This window comes from Belonocnema kinseyi, chromosome 7, assembly GCF_010883055.1.
Source record: "Belonocnema kinseyi isolate 2016_QV_RU_SX_M_011 chromosome 7, B_treatae_v1, whole genome shotgun sequence".
In the NCBI taxonomy this organism is placed as follows: Eukaryota; Metazoa; Arthropoda; class Insecta; order Hymenoptera; family Cynipidae; genus Belonocnema; species Belonocnema kinseyi.
Genome location: NC_046663.1, coordinates 68,564,580 through 68,589,164, shown reverse-complemented (window position 1 = coordinate 68,589,164; position 24,585 = coordinate 68,564,580). Strand labels below are relative to the sequence as shown.

General features: G+C 31.2%; 1 protein-coding gene across 2 annotated transcripts in view; it reads left to right on the top strand.

Annotated features, from left to right (window-relative positions):
* Positions 1 to 623: 623 nt before the first annotated feature.
* LOC117177189 (retinoid-inducible serine carboxypeptidase-like) overlaps positions 624 to 24,585 on the top strand; it is a 37,159-nt gene continuing 13,197 nt past the window's right edge. For both annotated transcript variants that reach the window (XM_033367717.1, XM_033367718.1), the window contains exons 1-8: positions 624 to 720; positions 5,286 to 5,515; positions 6,825 to 7,055; positions 9,747 to 9,857; positions 16,013 to 16,232; positions 21,319 to 21,483; positions 21,933 to 22,010; positions 22,142 to 22,296. In XM_033367717.1, the coding sequence (XP_033223608.1) occupies positions 663 to 720; positions 5,286 to 5,515; positions 6,825 to 7,055; positions 9,747 to 9,857; positions 16,013 to 16,232; positions 21,319 to 21,483; positions 21,933 to 22,010; positions 22,142 to 22,296 (1,248 nt within the window). In that variant the 5' untranslated portion in view covers positions 624 to 662. The remainder of the gene's footprint in view (positions 721 to 5,285; positions 5,516 to 6,824; positions 7,056 to 9,746; positions 9,858 to 16,012; positions 16,233 to 21,318; positions 21,484 to 21,932; positions 22,011 to 22,141; positions 22,297 to 24,585) is intronic.

Below are 24,585 nucleotides of genomic sequence, written 5' to 3'. Positions count from 1 at the left end.
ACTGATCTAAAATTTTTAGAAGTTATTCTTTGTGAAAAATTTAAGTTTTAATTGTAATTTGATTTCAAGAACAACCAGTGTGTTTATTGCTACTGAATGTTAATATATAATTGAATGTGACATTGAATGCACTATAAGCCTGTAATTGGAATATTTAGGTACACCGAAAATATTTTTTTAAGCTCACTGAATTTCGATAAACACACGAAAACATCGAAACCGAAAAAACTCTTCCAAAATCTGTAAACCTTATATTTTTTTAACCCTTTAGTAAAAAATCATCTCGTTCAAAGCTGAAGTTCCACCCTTAAAGGTAACGAATCTATCAAATTTTAAAACTTTTAAATAATAAAAAGAGTCTTTAATTCTGGGAATTCAAAGAATACTTTTAAATTCGAAACTTTTAAATTTAAAAGATATAAAGCTTTTACTTTGCATATTAACTGGGAACATGTTCCTTTCGCAGAAAAAATACTTTTAGCCCTATTTTTATTGATATCTCCTTGAATACTTAAAATTTTAAAGGCGTTTCCTTAGATAAGAGCGACAATATGAATCTAATCTGTGCAAGAAAGATAACAGGGACATCCTCAATTTACGTGCGTCTTTCTGAAGAACGTGGTCAGTAGGTTGCCATAAACGGTTAGTGGAGTAGCGCCAGAATGTTAGTAAAAACCATCATTCTGATCGTCCTCTTGGGCGTTTTTGATATTAGTTATGGTAAGACTCTCACAATGACAAATCACCTATAATCTATGTATCTCTCATCGATTCAGCTTTTTTCGTTGCAAAATTTTTTTTATATCATGCGAGTTTTAAATTCTGAATAAGTGTACATATAATTTCACCGACAGTTTGATAAAAGTATAAATGTTTGATTAGAATAAATAAATCTAGCATGAGTTCATTATAAAATGTAATAAGTGCATTTTTCTATTGAAAATAAAATAGCGATCAAGTTTTGGATTTTACTGCTATATAATCAAACAGAGTTTCGTAATCCATTTTTTATTTTATATTGAGAAAAACTATGATTTATGTTCAGAAGAGATCAATAAGCAAATCAAGCAATGGTTGTCTCTCGTTTATTCTATAGATTCAGCACGAGATTAGGATGATGAATTCTATGGTAATTGATAATGGTATGCAAATTGAAATTGTTCGCGTGCTCATCATGCTTGAAGTGCAATTTATCGGCCGATATATGTCCAGAAATCTGCTTTCCCTGTCTGTATCACATCTAAAATTTAATTATGAAACTTTTTTTGCAATAAATAAAAATCATAACTCTTCTAACTTTTTGACCATTCAATCTGTCCATTGATCAACTTTTAATTATGACGAAACGATCTTAAGAAGTGAAATTGATTACTGAGTTAGATTCTCATTGGAAATTTGTCTATTGTATTTTTTAAACATGAACTCAAAGAAAAATTTGTCTTAAAATCAAAGCCTCGCCCTTTCTTCTATTTTGTGGTGAACCAATTGAATATCTTTTTTATATAAACAAAATTATTTGGCTGCAAGATTAGGTAAAGTTAACCACAAAAGGATAATGTTTGTTAGAAAAAGATTCCTTTTCAAACAAATTACATTCCTTTAAACCTTACATTTAAGAGGAAATTTAATTTGAATCAAGAAATATCCTTCTGACATGAGAGGAACTTTCTCTGAGTGTATACATAATCGATACTGAGTAATAAATAATAAATAATTATCATATTATTTTCTGTTGAGATTATTTTTCACACAGTACACAACTTCTAATAATTTTGCATTTTTTTAAATTTATGTATTTGCAATTGAAAAAAAACTCATATGCCAAACATATAGCACTTTTCTAATAATTAGCACCATCCTCGTTTATGCAGAAAATCTGAGTTACTACAGTATATTGTGTTTGCTTTGCAATTTTCTTTAGTGCACTGCAAATATACATATCGTTTTTAGCAAATATACGCGAATAAACCGCCACTGGTTTTTGCACGCTTCAAAGATATAATAGGCTGCGAATGAATACAAGATTTAAACAATAAATAAATAAAAAGTAAATCTTCATGCCGTAATCACTTTCAAAGTGAACTTTTCTTTCCTGCTTTTTGTATTTTATATTTCTTACAACTATTACTTAATTTATAAGGCAGCATTTCTTCTTTATTTTAGTTATCATTAATTTATTTATCCAACGAATTATACAATCTGCCTTTCAATCAATTGTTTTATATTGTTCTTAATATATTTTTTTATGTGTCTAATAACTTTTTTATACAACATAATAATGGCGAAGTATTTCAAAATTTACGATAAGATATTGACATATCTAAAATCATTAGCACGATCAGTCAACTTTAAGATTAAGTTTGATAACTTTGATTGATCTTGATAAATTAGCCAGACATATTTAATGTTGATATAATCTCCCTTGTAAGAAAATATCAATTAATCAGTGAAAAATGTAATGAAATAGTGAAAATGTAAAAATGCGATAAGTTATAGATTTAAAATAACAATAACTTTAATGAAATCGATGCGTCCTGATAAAAAACACGGATGTCACGTGGTCAATTCTAAATCCCCTAACTGTACCGGACCTCTTTAAAAACAACGCATCTGTAGCGTGCAGATTCTAAACCTCGCAACTTTACTGAGCTTGTTTGAACACAGCGTAACTCGATTTTTGACGATTTTCCAAAAATTGTATAACTAGATTGAGAAGAATCAAATCTACAATTCGGCATTAAATACAAGGCTGCACAAAAAAAATTTGCACTGAAAAACAGTAAAATGCATAACAAGTAAGTGGTTTTTGATTAATATGGTCCCGATAAAAAAAAACGTAACTCGAGTCTCCCCTGGAATTTTCAAACGGAGAGCGATGACATTTGGTATACCGGCGACCGGCGCACAGTGGTAAAAAAACGTTTTTCTTTGTTCATAAACCTAATCTCTCAAGATTGGCTGAACGGAATTGAATGAAAATTAGACTGAATACAGTTCACGTCATACCTAATAAGGGAAAAAATATATTTTCCAAGGCCGGAAAATCCATGGGAAATCGGGTACTTTTCATATTTTACGAATAAACTAACTCAAACTTTTAGAAATAATGATACATTTTTTTATATTAACACTTAAATTTCTTTATTTACATTGGCCAAACTAAAATCCAAAGGACAAATAGTACCTACTACTTTTCATTTTCCTGGGAAATTCGATAAAATACAATAGCTTTGCCAGCCAAAAAACCTGAAAATTCACGTTTTTTCATGTTTTATCAAATTTTTCAGGAAAATGAAAAATCGGAAGTACCAATTTTCCTTTGAATTTTAATTTGATTAATGTAAATAAACAAATTCGAGTGCTAATATAAAGAATTATCATTTTTTCTAAAAGTTTAAGTCAGTTTATTCATAAAATATGAAAAGTACCCGATTTCTCATGAATTTTCCGGCCTTGCAAAATATATTTGGATCTTTTGATTATTTTTACCTTATCAGGTATAACGTAAACAGTATTTAGTCTAAATTTCATTCAATTCCGTTCGGGCAATCTTGAGATATTAGGTTTATGAACAAAGAAAATCATTTTTTACCACTGTGTGGCGTGTATCACGTTCCGCCTCGTTTTGACTGCAGTAGGTAATGAAAGGAGCATTAAAATGTCATCTGACACGGTGCTAGATACGACAGCTTTCAAAATAGATAAGTAGAAAGATTATAAATATTTACTTCGGTTTAAATTTATGAACTAACGCAGCTAACATTTTTTTGAAAAAGAACCGCTCTTGCACTGCTACTGTCATGTCTGAAAAATTCCCATCATAATATTCCGATTTGAAACGAAACAGAATTGTGACGATTAAAGTGAGCTCTAATGAAAGAAGGGAAAAATCGAGTCATGTGTTTTTAAACAGGCTCAGTAAAGTTACGAGGTTTAGAATCTGCACGCTACAGATGCGTTGTTTTTAAATAGGTCCGGTACAGTTAGATGATTTAGAATTGACCCGCGTGAGATAGGTGTTTTTTATTTTGAACCATCGAAATATCCTGTTTATACATTGACACAATATGAATAATTAAATAAAACTATTGAGTTAATTTTGCTCCATTATACGTATTGGCGTCAAGTTTAATAAAATATTTAATTAAGAATATTATATTCTTAAGATAAGTAACTAAAACTCTAACAAAATGACTCTTGATCCAAGTAAATTCATATACTTATTTTCACTACTATTTTAATTGAAACAATGTTAATGTTCTTGAGACGAGAAAATGAATGCATTCAGCGAAGAAATAATTTTTCTTAGAACAATGCTTGAATATTTCCCTTCAAATAATTATTAATTTGAAACGAATGTGATAGAATCACATCAATTTTTTCAACATAAGAACTGTAGACTTGATACAATAGACATCACACACATACTATGAAAATTAATATATTAGTCTAAATTAATTTACTTCCTACTGCATAAATATCTTATTAAATATAATAATCGACAAGTCGACATGTTATGCAGTTGGTTCTCTTCGCCACTAACAATGATTTTCAAACCTTATCATATTAAAATGTTTGTATAAAAAAGGTATGATAAAAGAATTCGATAAATTTACAACTGTGCGGTTTATGAAAATGTTCGTATAGCAGAACATAATTTTTCGTCATTGATGTTATTAAAGCATTTTTGTACTTGCAACTTTTCTTTATTATTTATTGCCTTTGGGTCGTTTTTAACCGTTTTAAATATTTAAAAACAAGAAGTATTAAATACTTCGTTAAATAAGTAAAACTTACTTCGCTTTTTCAAATATTTTAAAATATTGTTTAAGAAATGTTATTTTGTATTAAAAATTGAATAAGAGAGTATTATATACAATAAAAGAGTTGGATAAATTAAAAACTGCGCATTTTACGGAGAGTTTATATTGATTGTTCATTACTTTTAGATATTTTAAAACATTTTAAAATATATTAAGAAAAAAAAGTATCGAGTATACCATATGACTTGGTACGACCCTGCCTTGAAATTCTTACCCAAATTTTTGTCACCGAGATCCAAGTGCTTCGAGCAATATTCTATCTAAGAATAAATTTTCTAAGATTAAGAAAATGTACGCTTGTTCCAAGTATACGGTAGCAAGTACTTATTTATTTGAAACACACTCATATTCTATCATCCCCATTCGTACCTGCGATCGACTTGAATCAAGTAATATTTTCTTGATTCAAGAACAATTTTTTTTCACTCAACAAATTAAAATTATTGATCGTTTTCCTTTTAGCAAAAAAGGGTTTCGGTTCTAGTGAACAAGAATGGGGTTTCGTGAATGTTAGACCAAAGGCACACATGTTTTGGTGGCTTTATTATACCACTGCAGATGTTCCAACTTATTATGAAAAGCCTCTAGTCATTTGGTTACAAGGTGGACCAGGAGCATCGTCAACTGGCTATGGAAATTTTGAAGAAATCGGTCCACTTGACCGCAATTTAAAAAATAGAAACTACACTTGGGTGAGTGAAAAATAATTAAATAGTAAAATTGTTATTTAAAAAATCTGAGAAGCCTTTCGTGGGTTATGAAAATACTTTTAAAATTAAATTTTTTCTGAAAAAATATTTTTTTCGCTCCGCTGTCAAACGAACCACGGAACTTCCGATTGCTGTTCGGCTGCTTTTCCCTTAAGCTACTAAAGGGACCGAAAGAAGAATCTCTTTTCAGAAATACACACATTATTTTGCCAAGTGTCGCAATTCAAATTTTATCAAGGATATTTCCCTTATCTTCTCCTTAGAAGATCTTTTTCAGAAAAAATTTAAGTTAAAAAATTCCTAATTAAAAGCTCCAACTAGTCTGAAAAGACGTTAAGAATTTTCTTTATTATCTGATGATAATACAGATCCCTTTATTAAAATACTATCAAAAAATCAATAGAATCTTTCTTATTTAAGGGCATGTTAAACTTAGAAAATTGTCGATTTTACCAGTTTTAGGTTCCCCCGGCTTTTTTCTAGAATTTCTGCACAAGAACTGTCAAGATTATCTGTACAGGGTAGTGTACAGAAACACGTGCAGGATCCTCCAAGGATCCTGAACATAAATTTTCACCTAATTATGATAATTATGCTAACGGACGTCCTCACACACTTTTTTGTGGATTAATTAAAAAAAGTTTTAATTTAGCAAAATGTGATTAATTGACATAGCACTTAGGAAGTAGTATCGATTTTTTCAGTGTTAGATTCCTTCGGATTTTTTCCTAGGATAGGAAATATTTTTCCTTCAAAATCTGGGCAATGATAGCGAACATGTCAGCGGACGTACCCACACACTTTTTTGTGTTTTTTATCAAAAAAATTTTTATATTGCTAACAACGTGCGTGTATATTTCGAGGTTATGTGTGTTACAATTCACCAGAGTGTTACTTCCAAACTACACAATATTTTTGGCCGAAAACTTTGGACTTACAAATAAACATAGTAACTAATCTCCCGAAACTAACCTTGTTTCCTGGCAAACAAAAAAGTTTAGTTCATAAATAGTTTCCAGATTATCGGAAAGGCAGTGGTGAAAAACGACGTAACCTCAAAATAATGCATATGCATAAAATTTTTATTTATCACAATAAATTTTTTTGTTATTATCCCTCAAAATAGAGTCCGGGGACGTCCGTTATGATATTTTATAGCATCTCCGAATTCAGTTTTTAAAATTTTTCATTTTTGTGGAAAAAAAGCCGGCGAAACTGTAAGTATCACATGCCCTTAAGTAATTAAGTATTTCCATTTAAATAAAAAAGACAAGGTCTTACATTTTTTTAGGTAAAGGACTACAACGTACTTTTTATTGACAATCCTGTGGGAAGTGGCTTCAGTTACACAACTTCTAGTGCAGCTCTAGCCAAAAACAATCAACAAATTGCTTCTGATCTACTAGTCTGCATTGAAAATTTCTTAGAACAATTCCCTCGCTTTGCTCAAGTTCCTACTTATATAACTTCCGAATCTTACGGAGGAAAAATGGCTGCTGAATTTGCATACATCTGGTATAAGGTAAAACTAATCACGCATAACCCATTAACAACGATGAACTCCGATTTTTTAATTCATTTTCAAGCCTCATTATTTTAAGTAAGAGTTGGAAATTTTTGAACGAGGGCCCTGTTCCCTACTATTTTCGGGTATTCTCTTTCAAAGTATAAGCTTAAAATTAAACTTTCTTCTGCAGAAAAATAAATATGGCGGCTTTTATGTCCAAAAATATGAAAATTTAGAGAACAAATGTTGTTCATGTTTTTTTCTCTTTGAAATCACGAGAAAACTTAGCGCTTTCTTAAAACATTTGTGCAAAAAAATCGTGTAGTTTGACAGTATACTTTTGTTTTTCATCATAAAAGTCGTTATCATCTTCAAGATGGAGATTTTTCAATTGAAAATTTTGAAATTTATCTGTGTGGACGCTTCACTCAGATTCCAACGAATATTGGTGAAGGTGTCTGCACGTAAGTTTTTGGGGTCGCTAAATCCGAATCCAGTGTCAGATTTCTAAAATTAAAGATGGCCGATCCAATATGTCAACCGAACATTTGAAAAATGTTTAGAACTGTATGAAATTGCGCTTACATTGGTTTTTGGGGTTGTTGAATTCAAATATAATATCAGATTTTCGAAATTAAAGATGGCGGATCCAATATGGTGACCAAGATGATGAAAAATGTTTCGAACTGTATGAAATTGTCCGTATATAGGTTTTTGGGGTCACTGATACCGAATATAGTGTCAGATTTTTGAAATTCAAAATAGCGGGCAAAATGTTGAAAAATGTTTAGAACTACGTGAAATTCATGATAAATACGATAGGCACTGCAATAAAGTGGCTACATATTATTCGTTCCAACAAATGGACATGAGTAGTTTCCATACGGCTAATTTAAGCCGCCATTGTGAATTTTGTTGTAATTTTCAATGCTGTCGAAGATTGGAGGAAAGTTCCCACTAAAGATTTCGCTATATTGATTGCTAAAAGTTAGATACAGAAGGATAGCTTGACACAAAATGAACTCCACGCGATTTCTCGTCAAAGCAAGCAAGCAAACACGGTGTTCAAACTGTTCAATAGGAACATACAAATTGAAAGTGAGAAGTTAGGGGGTTCGTTCAAATCAAGCATCCCGAATAGTGAGATGCAAGAGAACTCACTTAGAACAAACACCCCGAATAGTGATAGGCATGGGGACTCACTCAAAACAAAGCACCTCGAAGGTGAAAGAAACCGACCACGTCTACGTCGTTTTCTCTGGGACGTGCTGAGAGTAGAATAAGAAATTATTTACCTGTTTGGAAAGTTTCATTTATTTAAGAATCGAAATTCTAAGGTGTGGATTTTTTGTCAGATTCATTTGCAGTCACCTCAAAAACACGATATAACCAATTTGATCAAGAAATGAACATTTTAGAGGCCATATTGGATTCCGAATTTTTAATTTCGAAAATCCAACATTAGATTCCGATTTAGAGACCCGAAAAACCTATGTGCGGGCAATTTCATCAGTTCCAAATTTTTTCAAAGTTTCGGCCACCATATTGGATCCGCCATCTTAGATTTCGAAAATCTGACACTAGCTTCGGATTTAGCGACCCCAAAAACCTATATACAGCAACTTTTACCAATATTCGTTGGAATATAAGTGAAGCATCCACACACCTATATTTTTTCAAAATTTTAAAGTGAAAATTCACCATTTAGAAAACGATAACGACTTTTATGATGAAAACCAAAAGTATACTGTCAAACTGCCGGATTTATGTGCGCCTGTGGTTAAAAAAAGTGTAAAAGTTTTCTCGCGATTTCAATGTGAAAAAAAATGAAAAAATTTTTTTATATTTTTTGAGATGAAAGCCGCCATATTTAATTTTCTAGAGGGGGCATTTTAATTTTGAGATCAGATTCTGAAAGTGCATATCCAAAAGTAATAGGGAATAAGGTTTTTGTTCAGAAATTACCACTCCCTATAATTATAATAATGAGGTTTGAAAATGCATATAAAATAAGAGTTCTTCGGTGTTAATCGGATAATGTAATTTATGCATCTTCTTTATTAGTTTTGAAAATTATTGAAACTACTTTGTATTATTATTAAAGGGAAGATAAGGAAATTTTTCAACGTTCTTAGATTTCGCAATCCTAATATCAAAAGTTAGAGTTTCCAAATTGGCTATGAAAAAAAATTTCCAATTTTCTAAAGTTAACCGTATTTTAAAAATGCGTGCACTGAAAAATCTTTTAAGGATTTTCCCTATCCTTCGGTATGAAATATTTCCAAATTTTGTTAGGAAAGCTACTTATTTTTCCGGAAAAATAAATAATTTCAGGAAAATATTTAGAATGAGTGATCCATTCCCGAAAAAATAGAGAATAATTCATAAATCTTAGAGAATTAGAAAAGCCGTATCAACATGGGAAATATCATTCCTGAATTTTTTCCAAAGTTTTTTAAGAAAAGTCCCTAACTTTCTTTAAAATCCCAAACTTTTAAGGAATTTTCCCTACAGTTTGTTAGAGTTATTAGCTTCCCGAATATTTACGGGAAAATCCTCGAAAAATTTCGTAAAGTGTATATGTACCCTCCAATTAAACCTGATTCGTTGATTTTTATATATCCTTCTTTAGAAGTAATAATACATATATAATTAATCAATTTCTGTTCTTATCAATATATTATTTTTGACATGAATTCCTCTTAGGCTCAAAAGAGCGGTTCGATAAGAAGTAATTTGAAAGGAGTGGGTCTTGGAGATTCGTGGATCTCACCGATCGATTCTGTGCTGACTTGGGCGCCATTTTTACTCCAAACGGTAACTATTTTTATTACGTTATATCTATTTTAAGTATTTTTTAAAGGCATTCATACATAAATATGTTGAGCTATTTCTTATTAATATTAAGATTAAGAAAAAGTTAAAAATATAAATCGAAATTATGTTTTTTTATTAACATTTAATCTACTTTGAAAATTACGAAAAAGAGGAGAGTCAACTAGAGTGGCGATGCGGGATACGGCCGATATTACAAATAACGCCCAAGTTTGTTGACTTACACCATATTTAGAAGGCATTGAAGCATGACAATGTTCGTTTTTAATAGGTGGAATATTTTTTTAAACTTCAGATATCATATATTGTTTCTATAAACGTTCCAGAATATATTAAAATTAATGGGTTTGTTCCAGATTTCTGAATATTTTTTTTTCTAGTTAAATGAACAGAACACTAAAAAATAAATGTGATTACAATACAAAAGTTTCTCAAAATAGTTTTAATATTTAAAAAATGGTAATTCTGGGTTTTTTAAGAGGAAAAGTTATACGACAAGAGAGAACAATTTTTGATAAATAATAGAATAAAAATAAGTTTCTCGAATTCAGAGGTTATACAATGTAGAACCTACATTTAAAATTGGTCTTGTGTACATTAACATTTATGTTTAAAAGTATATATAAATTAAAAAGTTAGGAAATATCTACATTAATGACTCTAAGCTTATGAGACTTGGAATAGCAGTTGTTATGCTAAAATTCTGAAAATGATTCCCAATGAGTCCGACTCACTCTGCAGCGGCTGATGGATAATTTCATTTCGAATCAATTCGCGATAATCCGAACTTTAAAGGAAGTTCATTCTGAATGAGTTCGGCTAACTCCGCAGGAGTTTCTTGAAAATTTCAATCCGAATCAATCCACATGACGATCAACATTTCAAAGCAAACTCATTTCAATTGAATTCGCATGATTTTTAAATTGAAACAGGCACATACAAACACGCAAATACATACACACAAACATTTATTTTAAAAAGTTTAAATAACCAGCGCAGGCTCTCACTGGGAGCAACTACAAGCTAAAAAAATGACGCTCACAGTAGAAACACGCTAAATCACACATATGGCTACGCTTTACGACCTTGAAGCGTAGCCCATTTTTGACACGTGATTATGACAATAACACAGCCACACAACACAATCTTTTTCCGGATCTGGCGGTGAGAACATGTTCATTGTATGTTTTTGGGGTGACTGAACATGAATCCGAGGTCCACAAAAAACAGCACGTCAGTGTACTGACATAACATAAGAAAACCTCAGAAATAATTTTTTTCGAATATGAGATCCAAGAAAACCCAGCCTGTCAGGGTTTCGACACAGCTTTTAAAATACCTTGTAATCTAAGTTATTCAACGCTTCAAAATTTTAATTTTAGCCGTATATTAAACAAAAATAATTTCAACCCATAAACCCTATTTACTTCACAGAACCAAGGTATATAGGAACGTCGGCATTAGTTCTACCCGATATACACCGCAAAGATGTTGCACGATCGGATTTCTCACATCGTATAGTCATATAGAGCTTTCGGCAAAAAATTTGAATTTTTGGAATGCTTACCAAGAATAAATGAATGATTAGATAAATGAATTGTATGCATGGTCTGACCCCCTTACTCGAAAAAAGAGTTTTATGAGGGTTTTTAAGGTTATTCTAGAACCCTGACGTGCTGGGGATTTTTGGAATTTGGATTCAGATTCAGCGACCTCAAAAACATATAATAAACATGGTCTCACCTGCAGACCCGGTATAAGATTTTTTTGTGCCTGTGTAATTGACTCTATCTCTTTTGAGGCGTTCGGCAGGACAGGGCGACGGTCAACAATGTAAGTACTAGATCCCGGAAACACTGGAATTTAAAGAAAATACTTATAATATCCATCTATCATCGCCAAAGAGCTGAAAAAAGGCACTTGTGAGCACAATTAACTTTTCCGTTGTAGCAGCAGAAGGTTTCAAGGACTTTTGGTGTAATTAATTGATTTATGCACATCTTGTTTACGTCTTCGCCTCATATTTGAAGTAGCAAACGCCGATTGCGCAGTGGCTAGTGTTAGGACGCACTATACTCCTACCAAAGACAGGCGATTTGACCAACCTATAGGATAAAAGGTCCGTAACTTGGTTACACACGCTGCATAAGATCTTTGCAGCTATCCTAAATGACACAATAATTCTAAGTATTGGGACTTTGGACAGAGAGATGTACGAACAATGTCTCCGAAAATCTCTTGATAACGGCTCAATGTTTTATATTTTTAGACGAAAATTTCACAGGATATTCTTGAAACGGCACTTAAAAATTTACAAAAGTTCCTAAATGAATCACGATTATCGTTGCTTCAGAAAAAATCACAAAAAAAAACAATCTTTTACCCTCTAGACCACCCCCCCCCCTCCCAATGTGTCGGTGTCAAACAACCTAGCTAAAAATGTCTGTACAGAAACGTCGGAGGATCCTAGACATATTTCTGTACACGAAGCTGCACACGAATCTGTACAGATAATCCTGAAGATTTCTGTAAAGGTACTTATCGAAGTAAACCTAAATGCTACTGCAAGGAACCTGTATGCAAGCTAAACTTTGAATCATTATGTACAGATTTCCCCACAGAGCGAGTTGAGGTGTGGGTTTTGTGAATTGAGTTGTACAGAAACTTTTTTATGATTCTAGACATAAACCTACATAGGAACTAATCCGCGAGGGTACGCTAATGGCTTGACTTTCTTGATAGCGAGTTGCTTCTCAAAGGCTCTTCAAGGAAGGCAACTTGATAGCTGTAAGGGACCCTATACACGATTCTTTACAGGACCCTGTGCCTCAATTTTCTTCGTAGAAGAGCTTGTATAGGATTTTTCGAAAGGTTTCTTTGTCGGAGCACCTTGCATTACATGAACGTATACACTCTCCTTTGGCAAATTTCTGCACAAGAACTGTCAAGATTATCTGTACAGGGTAGTGTACAGAAACACGTGCAGGATCCTCCAAGGATCCTGAACATAAATTTTCACCTAAGAAGGTATCTGCGTTTAACATGCTTGGTGTCCCAATTCTACTTTACTCGTTTGGGGTGGTTTTCTTGAACAACAAACAAGTTTACGGCCCTCGATATCACGACGCGTAAGATAATTAATCGTTATCGGTCGGAAACACTCGGACTGGATTTAGCTTTCATTTCAAATGTCGGAATCAGTCGAAAACAGATTGTGCATTCATTCGTAATCGATAGAAATAATTCGAAGTTGTTCGGTTTTGAACTGACTCAATTTAATTCCGAAACTTCTCCAGGGGCACTCGTACGCACTTTAGTGGCATTATTCAATACTATCTTTTTTGAGGTTTTATATTTTAAGCAAAATTATAGTTTTAGTGAGATTTAGTTTCGGTTTCTTACAGTTTTTCGACAATTTTAAGTAAACAAATATCTGTCAGAAATCGTAAACTGAATTTTCGCTAGCTGTCTGCTAGTGAGGTTTCAAGGTCGTAGAGTTTTTGAATAGGGATTTCGATAAGTTTTCTATTTTTTCTCAAAGAAGAAAAATTTAGAAAAAAATTTAATTCGCTAAAATTTTTAGGATTTTATACAGTATTTGAAAGTAGAGTGAGGTTATAATTGGATTTTGTAACATGGTTTTCTTTAATTGATAAGAAAACATTTATTCATCGTTGAAAATGTTTGAAGTAATTCTTCTTCGTTACAATACAGTCTCCGGTATCATTATATTGTATGAGTTTCATACTACAATGTTCATATTGTTTAAATAAAGGGCAGTAATATTATGTCGGCTGTACCCCAGTATTTGAGATACGCTGGTCGAATTGCAAGATCCAAAAAATAATTAAATGTAAAATAATGAGGTATGGTTAAAACGCCACAGAAAAAACGAAAGATAAAGTTTACATCGATTCCTGGTGAAAGATTCACTGCAACAAAAATTAACCTTGCTGGATAAACTTTACATAAATCGAAGATAATTTTCGATTTTTAACCTTGCCTGGATAATCTTTCGCCTTATAATCTCTCCATTTTTATTCGAGATGTAGCAAGGATTGCGACGCCAGCGCTATCTGTCGTCGTTTAACTTCATTAAATTGGAGAGAAATGGGGATTCTCATCTGTCAGTTGTTTTTGCGCTTTTTGCTAAATAGTATTATGTAAGTTTTAATTCCTCCACAATAGTCTAATTTATTTCGGAGGAAATATATCAGTAAGAACCAATTTTTTTCGTGTTTTCTGTTACTGATTCTACATGTTTTTCCGAAATTTGCTCACTTCCGCGTCATGCAGTAGACGAGATCAAAATTATTCTCTTAACGTCGGTGAAACTTCTGCCGAAATATTTTTAATTTTTAACCGTTGCAAGTCTTACCTACAACAAATTTTAACTTTTGTTTTTTCTGTGTCGTTTTAAATCGGGTGTCCCAATTTATAGCTAGAATTCACTCATGCACACGGAGAAAAATGGAAGGTTTGTTTGGCCATATAAATGTGCAGACAGATCATATTGTAGGATCGACTATAGGACAGCTCTTGAATATGGCTAAAGCGGCTATCTCTAGAAGATAAAAACGAGAGGTCCAAATCGACAATCTCAGAAAGACGACTCGATTGTCTCAGACCGTCGTCTCGGTCATTTCAAGCTGGCCGACCCGATCATTGTGAAGGGTCGGTTTGGAAATCTCAGATGGTCGATCTGATTTTCTCAGACATTCGACTCCATCAACTGGATGTAGGATCACGAGTGCATTGACCCTGCCCCTGCCATCTGTCTTTGCTTGAATCTTAGCAGTTGATGTCAGAACTGAAAAATAATGATTTAATTTCAAATTAATGAGTACAATTCAAGTTTATCCTAAATCGACTAATGCCATAATTGACAGTGATTACTTAAATAATTATAATCTATTTCAAACTAATATTAACCTCAAAAATATTTTAATTAAATGTCTTAAATCTCACATTACTAATAGAAAATATTAATGTTACAAATACTTATTTAAAACAGGTACTTACAGAATAAGATATTTCCAATAAATCCTCAATAAGTACACTTCACTTTACACTGAAATAGTTAGTAAAAACCTTCTTTTTTTAAGAGATATGACTATGCTCCTTCTTGGATGGTCGAAATGAGTGAAAACAATATGTGCGTTTTGACCATTCCGAAACGGATACTTTAGTTATCCCTGATAGTGAGTGTAATGATCTTATAAAAGTCAGACTGGCGATAAAATAGGAATCTTTTTAACTATGTCGAAAAAAATATGAAAGGACCATTCGACCATGCAGACAGACTAGCTGGCTCTCTAAATTTTGACCATCTATTTTTCTCCGTGCATTGCCGTTTTCCCATTGCTGTTAAGGACGCCGTAGCAGACGACAGCTTTTATTTAATCGTAGGATAAACTTTCGCCAAATAGCATGTAAACTTTAACAGCGGGAAATTTTACATGCAACAAAGTTTAACTTCAGTTTTTTCTGTGGCGTTTTTGAGTAAGAACATATCGATGGGTTCTGCGACAATTAAGGCTATCTTTCCGCCACGGATAAGAATTAAGCTAACTTCATTTAGCTAAGTTTTTAAGAGGAATAAATAACCTATTATTTTGCGAAACATTTCCTACGAATTCAAAATCCGAGTATTGTGTATTACAGTTTGTAATGTAATTTAGGCTCCGACAACTTTTAAAACAAGAAATTTCAACAGATTTTTATTTTTTTAGCACTTCTACGTCTTTCCTTAATTTCATACAAAATGAAGTTAGACTAATTCTTAACGTTAACGAAAAGATAGCCTATTATCCGTAGAACCCATCTATATGTTCCTTGAGGCTGGCTTCACAATGCACCCTAAGAATTGTACTTACGTAAACGTATGTTGGTATCAACGCTTAAATTTTCTTTGTTGCCCATTGCTACCAACTGTCGCGCGTATTTCATTGGTGTATATTCCGGTGTTCATGTGGTTCAATGCAGTTCAATGTTTACAAGAACACTGGGATGTGAACCAATTTTAATCATAATTTGTGAGGCATTTATGACAAAGCGTTCCACGATACTCGACTCTCCCCTTAAAAAAAGACCATCTAGAGATAGAATTTTTATTTATGAATAATGAAAATAATTAGGGGATGGTTGATACACAAGGATACCAGACAATCATGAAATCAGCAAACCAAACGAGAGCAGCTGTTGAGGCAGAAGAATGGGAATTGGCTACTGAACTCTGGAGTATGACAGAATCAATCATTCTTAATATGACCAATAATATTGACTTCTATAATATTCTTTACAAAACGAAACCGTCTTACAACTTGGCTTCGCAAGTTCTCAACAATCGCATTGGAGGTATTGATGGTTTTGTTTTATCTTACAATACACAATAATACGATGATAATAGGGTGGTTCCATGATTTACAAAAATTGCATTTTTCAATAAAAAATTACCAACTCTTTACATTGGTGAAAGAAAATGTCGTTTATAATGAGAGAATTTAATTCATGTAAGATAATTCAGTCGCCACTAACACTTCTGTATGTACTAATAGCTCCCCGAGATTACTATTTTTTAAAAGGTGAAAAAAGGCCCCTGATTACAAATAACTTAGGTAGGTTTTCGAAATATGGGTCAATTTTTGTTGAAACAATTTTTTAAAACAATTTCATTATTCATTCACACCAAAAATGTATAAAATCATTTTTAACATGGCTGAGCAAAAATAAAACTTTCACTCTCGTGATATTTTTCGTACGGCCAGCCATTATTTATTTATGGTCTAATAAAAAATGTATTTTTTATAAACATGCTCTCCCATAAAAGCTACAAATTTTGAGCTTTTAGCGATTACCTTTTTTATGTCCATAATTTTACCATAAAGAATGTAATTATCTTGGGTAGCATTTTTTATATCTGACCCTTATTATTTATAACTATTATTATTAAGAAAAACGCTCAATTAAGAAAATCTATTATCTTAATTTTTTATTAATCCATGGCAAAAAATAAAACTTTTCACTCTCACCCTAGATAATTACATTTTTTATGGTGAAATTAAGAATATAAAAGAAGGTAATCGCTATTAACTTGAAAATTGTGGCTTTAGGGGGGGTATGTTTATAAAAAATACATTGTATATTAGACCATAAATAAATAATGGCTGGCCGTATGAAAAAATATATAAAGAGAGTGAAAAGTTTAATCATGTGTCAAGGTTTAATTAAAAAAAGTGAAGTCAATTCTGATAATTAATGGTCATTATTTATATAAATTGTTATAAACAATTTAGCAAAATAAACTATGAACAACAAATTATGTTAATAATACTAGATAAAGCTTTCGCAACAATTTGAAGCAACATTATGACACTGGCTGATCTGGGTGATTGTTTATTAATAAATGAAGATTCTAAACGGTTTCCTCTTAAAAATAACTACTTTTTAACAGCAATTGAAGAAGAGAAGTTTTTATTCGATCGGAAGATTTCTTTTTACTTTTAAGAGATCTATCCTCGATATAGACAGTGTACCAGTTTTACATTTTTCTGGGCAACAGATTCTGAGGTAACACTGTGTAAATATGGCAATTTTGTTAAAAAAATCGTTTGTTTATAACGCTATACACATCAAAAGATTCGTCGTACAAAAAAAGTGCGCAAGACGTAAAAAAGTTTTACTTTGCTCAGCCATGTTAAAAATGATTCAATACATATTTTTTGTGAATAAATAATGAAATTGTTTTAAAAAATGGTTTAAACAAAAATTGACCCATATTTCGAAAAACTACCCAAGATATTTGTAATCAGGGACCTTTCTTTGACCTTTTTAAAAAATGTAATCTCGGGCACCTATTAGTACATACAGAAGTGTCAGTGGCTACCGGATTAAGTGGCCGTCCATATAAACTATGCTAGCAATTTAAGAGGGAGAGGGGATCGTAGAAAAAACTACGGTTGGTAGCTGGTTGGGAAAGGGTTGTGAGGAGTGGAAGTAACGTTAAATAACGTTTAGTAAGTTTCCTCGTGATAAATGTTTACAAAGTTTGAGAATTTTGCGATTGATGTCACAGCAGTGGTACAGCTCGATAATGACTTAATAATTTTGCAAATCGCATTCACATTGCAGAGTTCATACTTTTTACCCCATTCCCCTGATTTATCTTTTTTTTTTTAAGAATTCTCCCTTTTTCCCTGTTTCTATGCAACATCCCAGTCTACTCGAATTTTTAATATAAATACAAACTAAGGTATTAGAACCCAATAAAAAATTGAGCTGTTTTGTTAAAAAGTCATCTTTTTGATTAAAAATTGAAATTCTGGGAAACTCTTTATTAGACCTCCCTTCTACAGCCCTTACGATAATTGACGCTGCGCCGCATATATATGTTTAATAGCTGCGCGGGGTGCACGGGATCTGCGGCTGTCACTCAGGCGTGAACAAACAAAAGCGGAGCAGGCTATAATGAGTTTGTTCCCACCCACCGTGAGCCCCAAAATCGGCGCTATAGAAGAGTTTCACTGTACTTGGTTATATTTTCTTAAAAAATGCAACTACTTGTAAGAATTTTTTTTCTGGTTGAGGATTTAACTATTTTGTTTATAATTCGTCTTTTTGCATGTATTAGACTGGTTTTGATTTCAAATTTAACTCATTTTTTGTTAAAATATTATATATGTTTCGTTGACGATTTATCTTTTTTGGTTGAAAATACAAATATTTTGGTAGTACATTCACCAATTTCCTTAAATATGAAATTAATTATTTGAAAATTTAATTATTTGGTTGAAAATTAACTTTTTTGTTTAAAAATAATATTTTTCTTTCGAAAATTCAACTGCATTGTAGGTATTTTTTTTAATTCAATAATTATTTTATTGAAAATTGAACCAATTCGTTTATAGTTGAAATTTTATTAAAAATTCATGTATTGAAGATTCACCTCCTGCGTTGAAAATAGAGCTAATTTGTTGATATTTTTTTCCCTTTTAATTCGAAATTAGTTTTTTATCTGAAACTAACTATTCCATTTCTTTTTAAATCTATATTATCTATAGGATGAGCATCAAACTACTTGGCAGCAAATTTATCTATTTTGTGGAAAATTTGTTTTTCTGAGCAGAAAATTGATCTTGTTTGTTAAAAACTCTCTGGTAATAAGCATTGAATTCAGAAAAATTAAGAATTTGTAATCATATGAATACGCGATTTTTCCTTCGTCTCAAAATCCCACAACGGGAACAGAAAAAGTGCAAATTTTATTTCTTTCAATCGACTTTGTAAAATTTAACGGAAGCATTTATTTAACCTATTTTTCATTATTAAATCTAATTAAATATGTGAATTAAAATAATTTTAACTCTAGAGAGGCAGACTTGAATTAATTGAAATTAAAATTTAAAAACTTGTATTGCACATAAAGGAATTAAAGCAATTTATTACACTTTTTTTGAACTAATTAGAAGGAATTAAATAATTTAAAAATATGAACACTTTTAGGGAATAAAATTACATGGAATTAAATATATGGAAAGCACGTTTTCTTTGGGGGTTGCGGCGGTCGCTATATGTAAATATAAATGAATTAGTTTCTGATATATTCTATTTTTATAATGAAATTTTAGACAGATAGAAAAATCGCGCATTCAAAAGAATAGAATAATCTTCACTTTTACGCTGCAATTTGAAAATATTAATTTTTCTCTATTCAACGCTTATTACTGGGTCATCTATTTTATCGGGAAATCAACTAATTTTTTTAAACTCGTATTTTTTATTTAATTTAACTATTTGGCAAATTCTGTTATTGTTAAAAATAATTTTTTTAACTGAAAAAATGACTATTTAATTTCTGGTTGAAAACTTGTGTTTATTTATTTTAAAATTCATTTATTTTATTGACAATTCGTCTGTTGGTATAGAATATTTATTCTCTTTGTTAAAAATTCATCTGAGAAGGTTAAAATTAGATCTAGGCATTTGGTTAAAAATTCAAATATTTGTTGAAAATTTTATTATTTTGTTGAAAAATCAACTAATTTGTTATTCTTGTTTTTTGGTAAAAAATTCAAATGTTTTGTCGAAAAGTCCTTTTAGCTTGAATGATGGGAATACTACTAAATACGAAAGAATTCTAGTATGATATTTTATTATTCTGAATTATATTGCAGAAATTCAGGAGAATTCATATAATATTGGGTGAATTTTTTCAAATATATGGCTATTCATGTAAAGGTCAATATCCAAATGAAAATAAGCGAATTAAAATTAATTGCTTTTGAAGTAAATTCAAACGTTCAATTTGATTTAATTCAATTTGATCATTTATTTTAATAAAATCAAGCAAATCAACCCGAGTTAAAAGTTTTTTTAAACTTTGTTTAAACAAAATACTTAATTTCAATGAGTTCAAAGGAATTTTTAAAGAGTATCAATTAAAAAAAATTAATGAAGTAAATTAAATTTAAATGATTGAAATTATTTTAAGTGAACTCTTAATTAATTTAAAGGAATTCCAGTAATTTCAAGGGGATTTAAATTTAATTAATAATACTTATGGTATTCGAAATATTAGTTAAATGAAATGTATTATTTCAAATACCTTAGTATCTTAAATTAGTGAGTATATACTGCTGTTTCATTATCTGTTTTAAGATGATCTCTATTAATTAAAGGCAATCTAATGAGGCATTCAAAATCAAGATGAATTACTTTCATTGAATTCAACTAAATGAAGTGAATTTAAACTCAGATTCAAGAAGACTTTATCTTAACAAGGAATTTAAAAAAATCAAATGAAATCAAGGAATTAAAGTGTACAAGACGGAAAAAATTTTTCCTTGAAAATGTCACGAGCTAGTAGCTAGGTCTCGGATACGAGAAAAATTAATAGGTTTAATCGTTTCAACACTTTTCTCGCCTATAATTACAAACATATCGCAAATAATTGGGAAAAAATTCTTAGAGAACATATAAGCGCTTAAATAAGTTCGTCTGATAAAAGGCTAGAAGTTTTATAAAACCTATGTTGTTTTGCCTCGACGGCTGCGCGTGATAATCAGAAGGTATTCGAGGGTTCGAATCCTCTGAGTTGCGAATTTATAAATTGTATTAATTAAATCGCACATATACAATTTTTCTTTTTATATTCAAGTCTGAAGATTTCATGAACTACTTGTAGGAAATTCGAACTGTTCGTAAAAAGTTCGAGATTTGTTCATACATTTCTCATGGAAATAAGATTCAATATTTCATTTTTTTTCATATCCGATTCTTAGCTACGAGTTCATGATTCTTTTACGGAAAAATATTTTCTTTTATGAAAAGAATCTAGTTAATTTGAGATACAAGGTCACTAGTTGTTAAGCAATCACTGACAATAAAAATTTATAAAGAACCATTAAAAATAGACAAAACTTTTTTAATCGAACTGATTTTTCAGACGATGGAAGCTTAGAAGTTTCAACAATCGAAGATCTTATACTCGAAAAACTGATGAACTTCGGTGTCAAGAAGGCCCTGAGATTAAATTCGACTTGGGGTGAACAAAGCTCTGAAGTTTTTTATGCATTATTAGGAGATTTTATGAAACCTGTAATAGATACAGGTGACACATATATGTATATATTTTTATTCCGTGGAAAAATGCATCAAGAAAAAATAGAAAGGCTATTCGAACTCCCTACCAGTACACAAAATGTTGACTCAAAGAATTATTAATCCAAACATGAATACCAATATATTTTTATTGGTAAAGAGACTACTCGTCATCAGTAATTTTTTCTTGATGTAATGTAGGGTGGTCTTAATGTATGTGCCTATAAGAAAAATTTTGTAATATTTTTCACTAGACTTTAATGAATTCGATTTTTTAATGACTCTATGTTGTTCCTTATCCGGACTCTTCCACAAATGTGAGACAATATTACAAAATTTAGTGGTCTGGTAAAAAAAATTCAGAAATCAATTTTTGGTGCCACCCTGATGTAAAGGCAGCAGTTACATAACGTACATGTCATGGAAAAGAAGATTGAAGGCCTCTTTAACAATTTTTAGTGGAACTTCTTTTAAATGAGACTGATATAAATGTGTTCGTATACAATGGACAATTGGATCTCATCGTGGACACTCCAGGTAAGAATAGTTTTTTAGCGATATTAACCTATTTTCTTGAGTATTTTGACGTAAGTAGGCGTATGCTGGCGTAAGTCCACGTAATCAACTTCGGCGATATATTTTCTATTTGTATAACTCTTCATCATCAGGTACGCTTCTGTGGGTTGAGAAACTCAAGTGGAAGAATGATTTTAATTGGAAACGAGCCTCCAGGAAACCAGTCGTTGTAAACAACATTATAGAGGGATATGTCAAAGCTTCTGGAAATTTCAAAATGTATTGGATAAACCGAGCTGGACACATGGTAAAAAAAACTTTAATTCTATTACAGATTTGAGATTATATCTGGGTTAAAATGTTCTTAAAGTTATATAATAATCTACCATTTCTTCATTCGGTCCACATTGAAGCTCCTATGTTTCAGTTCAGGACTTTTTCTATCATTTCAGTGTGATAGCTTAATAGTACATATACGTCAGTTTGACATTTTATACAATTCTCTCGAACATGAAGTTGTAAAAAAAAATCTGCCCGCCTCGCCGGCACATTCGCTTTGCGCGCTGTGCGCGCAGCTCGCTAATTGGGCACACCTAGGGCACGCGACTGCTAGTTCTCGCGCTTCGCGCTCGATAATATACTTATTTCGCGCTCTGCGCTCGATAATGTGTTTAATTCGCGCTACGCGCTCGATATTTATGCAGAGACTTTTTAAAACTAAAAATGAAATCATTGACAACAGTAATTTGGTGATTGTGACTTTTTGTATATCGTGCGTTATTTGGCTTAAAATTTTCATTTTCGTGTTTTTTTTTAATTTTGTAAATGCTTTAACTGTGGTAACTTTTGAATTTATTTAAAAAAATCATTAGTATAAATTGTTCGAATATTTGAATACTATGAATAACTGTAGACAGAATTTTTGAATTTCAAAAAAGGGATCTCAAAAATATTCAAAATGTGCCCACTTTTTGAATTTTTATCAAAAATGTCTGGCTAACGAACTTGACCTTTAGTTTAGGACAGACATGCAGACAGACACATTCGCAAAAACCTGTTTTTCGGATTCAGGGGGTCTTAAAACGTAGACATTTGACAAAAACGGGGGAGGGGGTTGTCCAATTTTGCACAAATCTAATATCTTCTCTGATTAGAATGTGAAAAACTGGCGGTACAAAACGGTGCAGATAATATTATTTCAAGCAGGGTAATAGTTAGCTGATTACCTCAAACTGAGGTAAAATTTCCGTGGTTAAGCGGAAATCTCTGCAATAATTACAAAATGGACTGTTTACCTCAGTTTGGATTCACCTCGAGTTTACCCTGCAAAATTTCGTACCCAATCTTCTTCTATGTGTTTCCACTTTCTATTGATACTTTAGATTAAAAGGATTGAATTTTAAAAATCATTATGCACAATTTCAATATTAATCAGTTTGAACTATTTAGTTTCAAGATCCTAATTTTAGAATGCTACAATTTTAAACGCTTCAAGTTCGAATTGAATAATTTGAAAGTTCCCAATACGAAAGCATCGAATTCGCGACCTTTTTAGAATAATATAACTTTAAAGTTTCATAATATTTAAAAAAATAATAATTTTCAAACGTAAAAATTACAGTGAGTTTTTTGTACAGAAACCGCATTTTTTAGTAAAAATTCGGTCCAATCCTGAATTATAGTGATAGCTTTGACACGAGTTTTAAATGCGCAGTTGTAAAACAGCTTAATTGTTGATGCTATGAAAATAAAGTTTTTTTGTTTGTTTTAAAAACAAAGTCAAAAAAGAATTCGATTCTTTTTTAATTAAGGGTTTTTTTACTGATAGAAAATGCTTAGGTTGTTTCCTTTAAATACCGTCAGGTTCAAAAAATAACATTTCAAGATTTATAACTCTTTTATTATCAATTAAGAAAATAAAATTTTTTCACTACAGTTAGGATAAGGTTCTTCATGCTCTGCCTATTAAACATAAGCATCATTAATGACTTGTTCAAATACTTGATAAGTGCGAAATCACCAGAAATTTGTTTTTATTTTTGTCATGAAATATTTTAGATTTATATTTAAAATTTGAATGATAATATTGTACAATCATTTTTAATTGAAAGCATTAATGATTAAACCATTTTAAATTGAAATCTTCTTAGAATTGAAAATAGTTTCAAATGCACATCATATTAAATGTGTCCAGACAATTTCACGATTGAATCGTTCAAAATTGACAAATTTTACATTGAAAAAATTATAGTGAGTTATGTACTTAATAATTTTAGATTAAAAAATTCTAAATTGTTTGGATTCAATTGTAAACATACAAAAATGTATGTTTTTTTTTTAATTCTTCTAAATCGTAGTATATCAAATTGAAAGAGTTGATATTTGTGAAAATTACAGTTTGAAGAATTGGTAAAGAAACTATTTTGAATCAAATTTCTCCAGGATCAACTCAAAGCAATGACAAATTTAAAAAAGTTTGTCAAATTTAAGTCTTAAAATTGTGGGTCCGGATGCAATAAGGGCACATAAAATTTTTTCGTGCGAAAACGAAGTCCCCTGGAGACTTTAGAAAAAATTTTCGAATTTTAATTTTCAA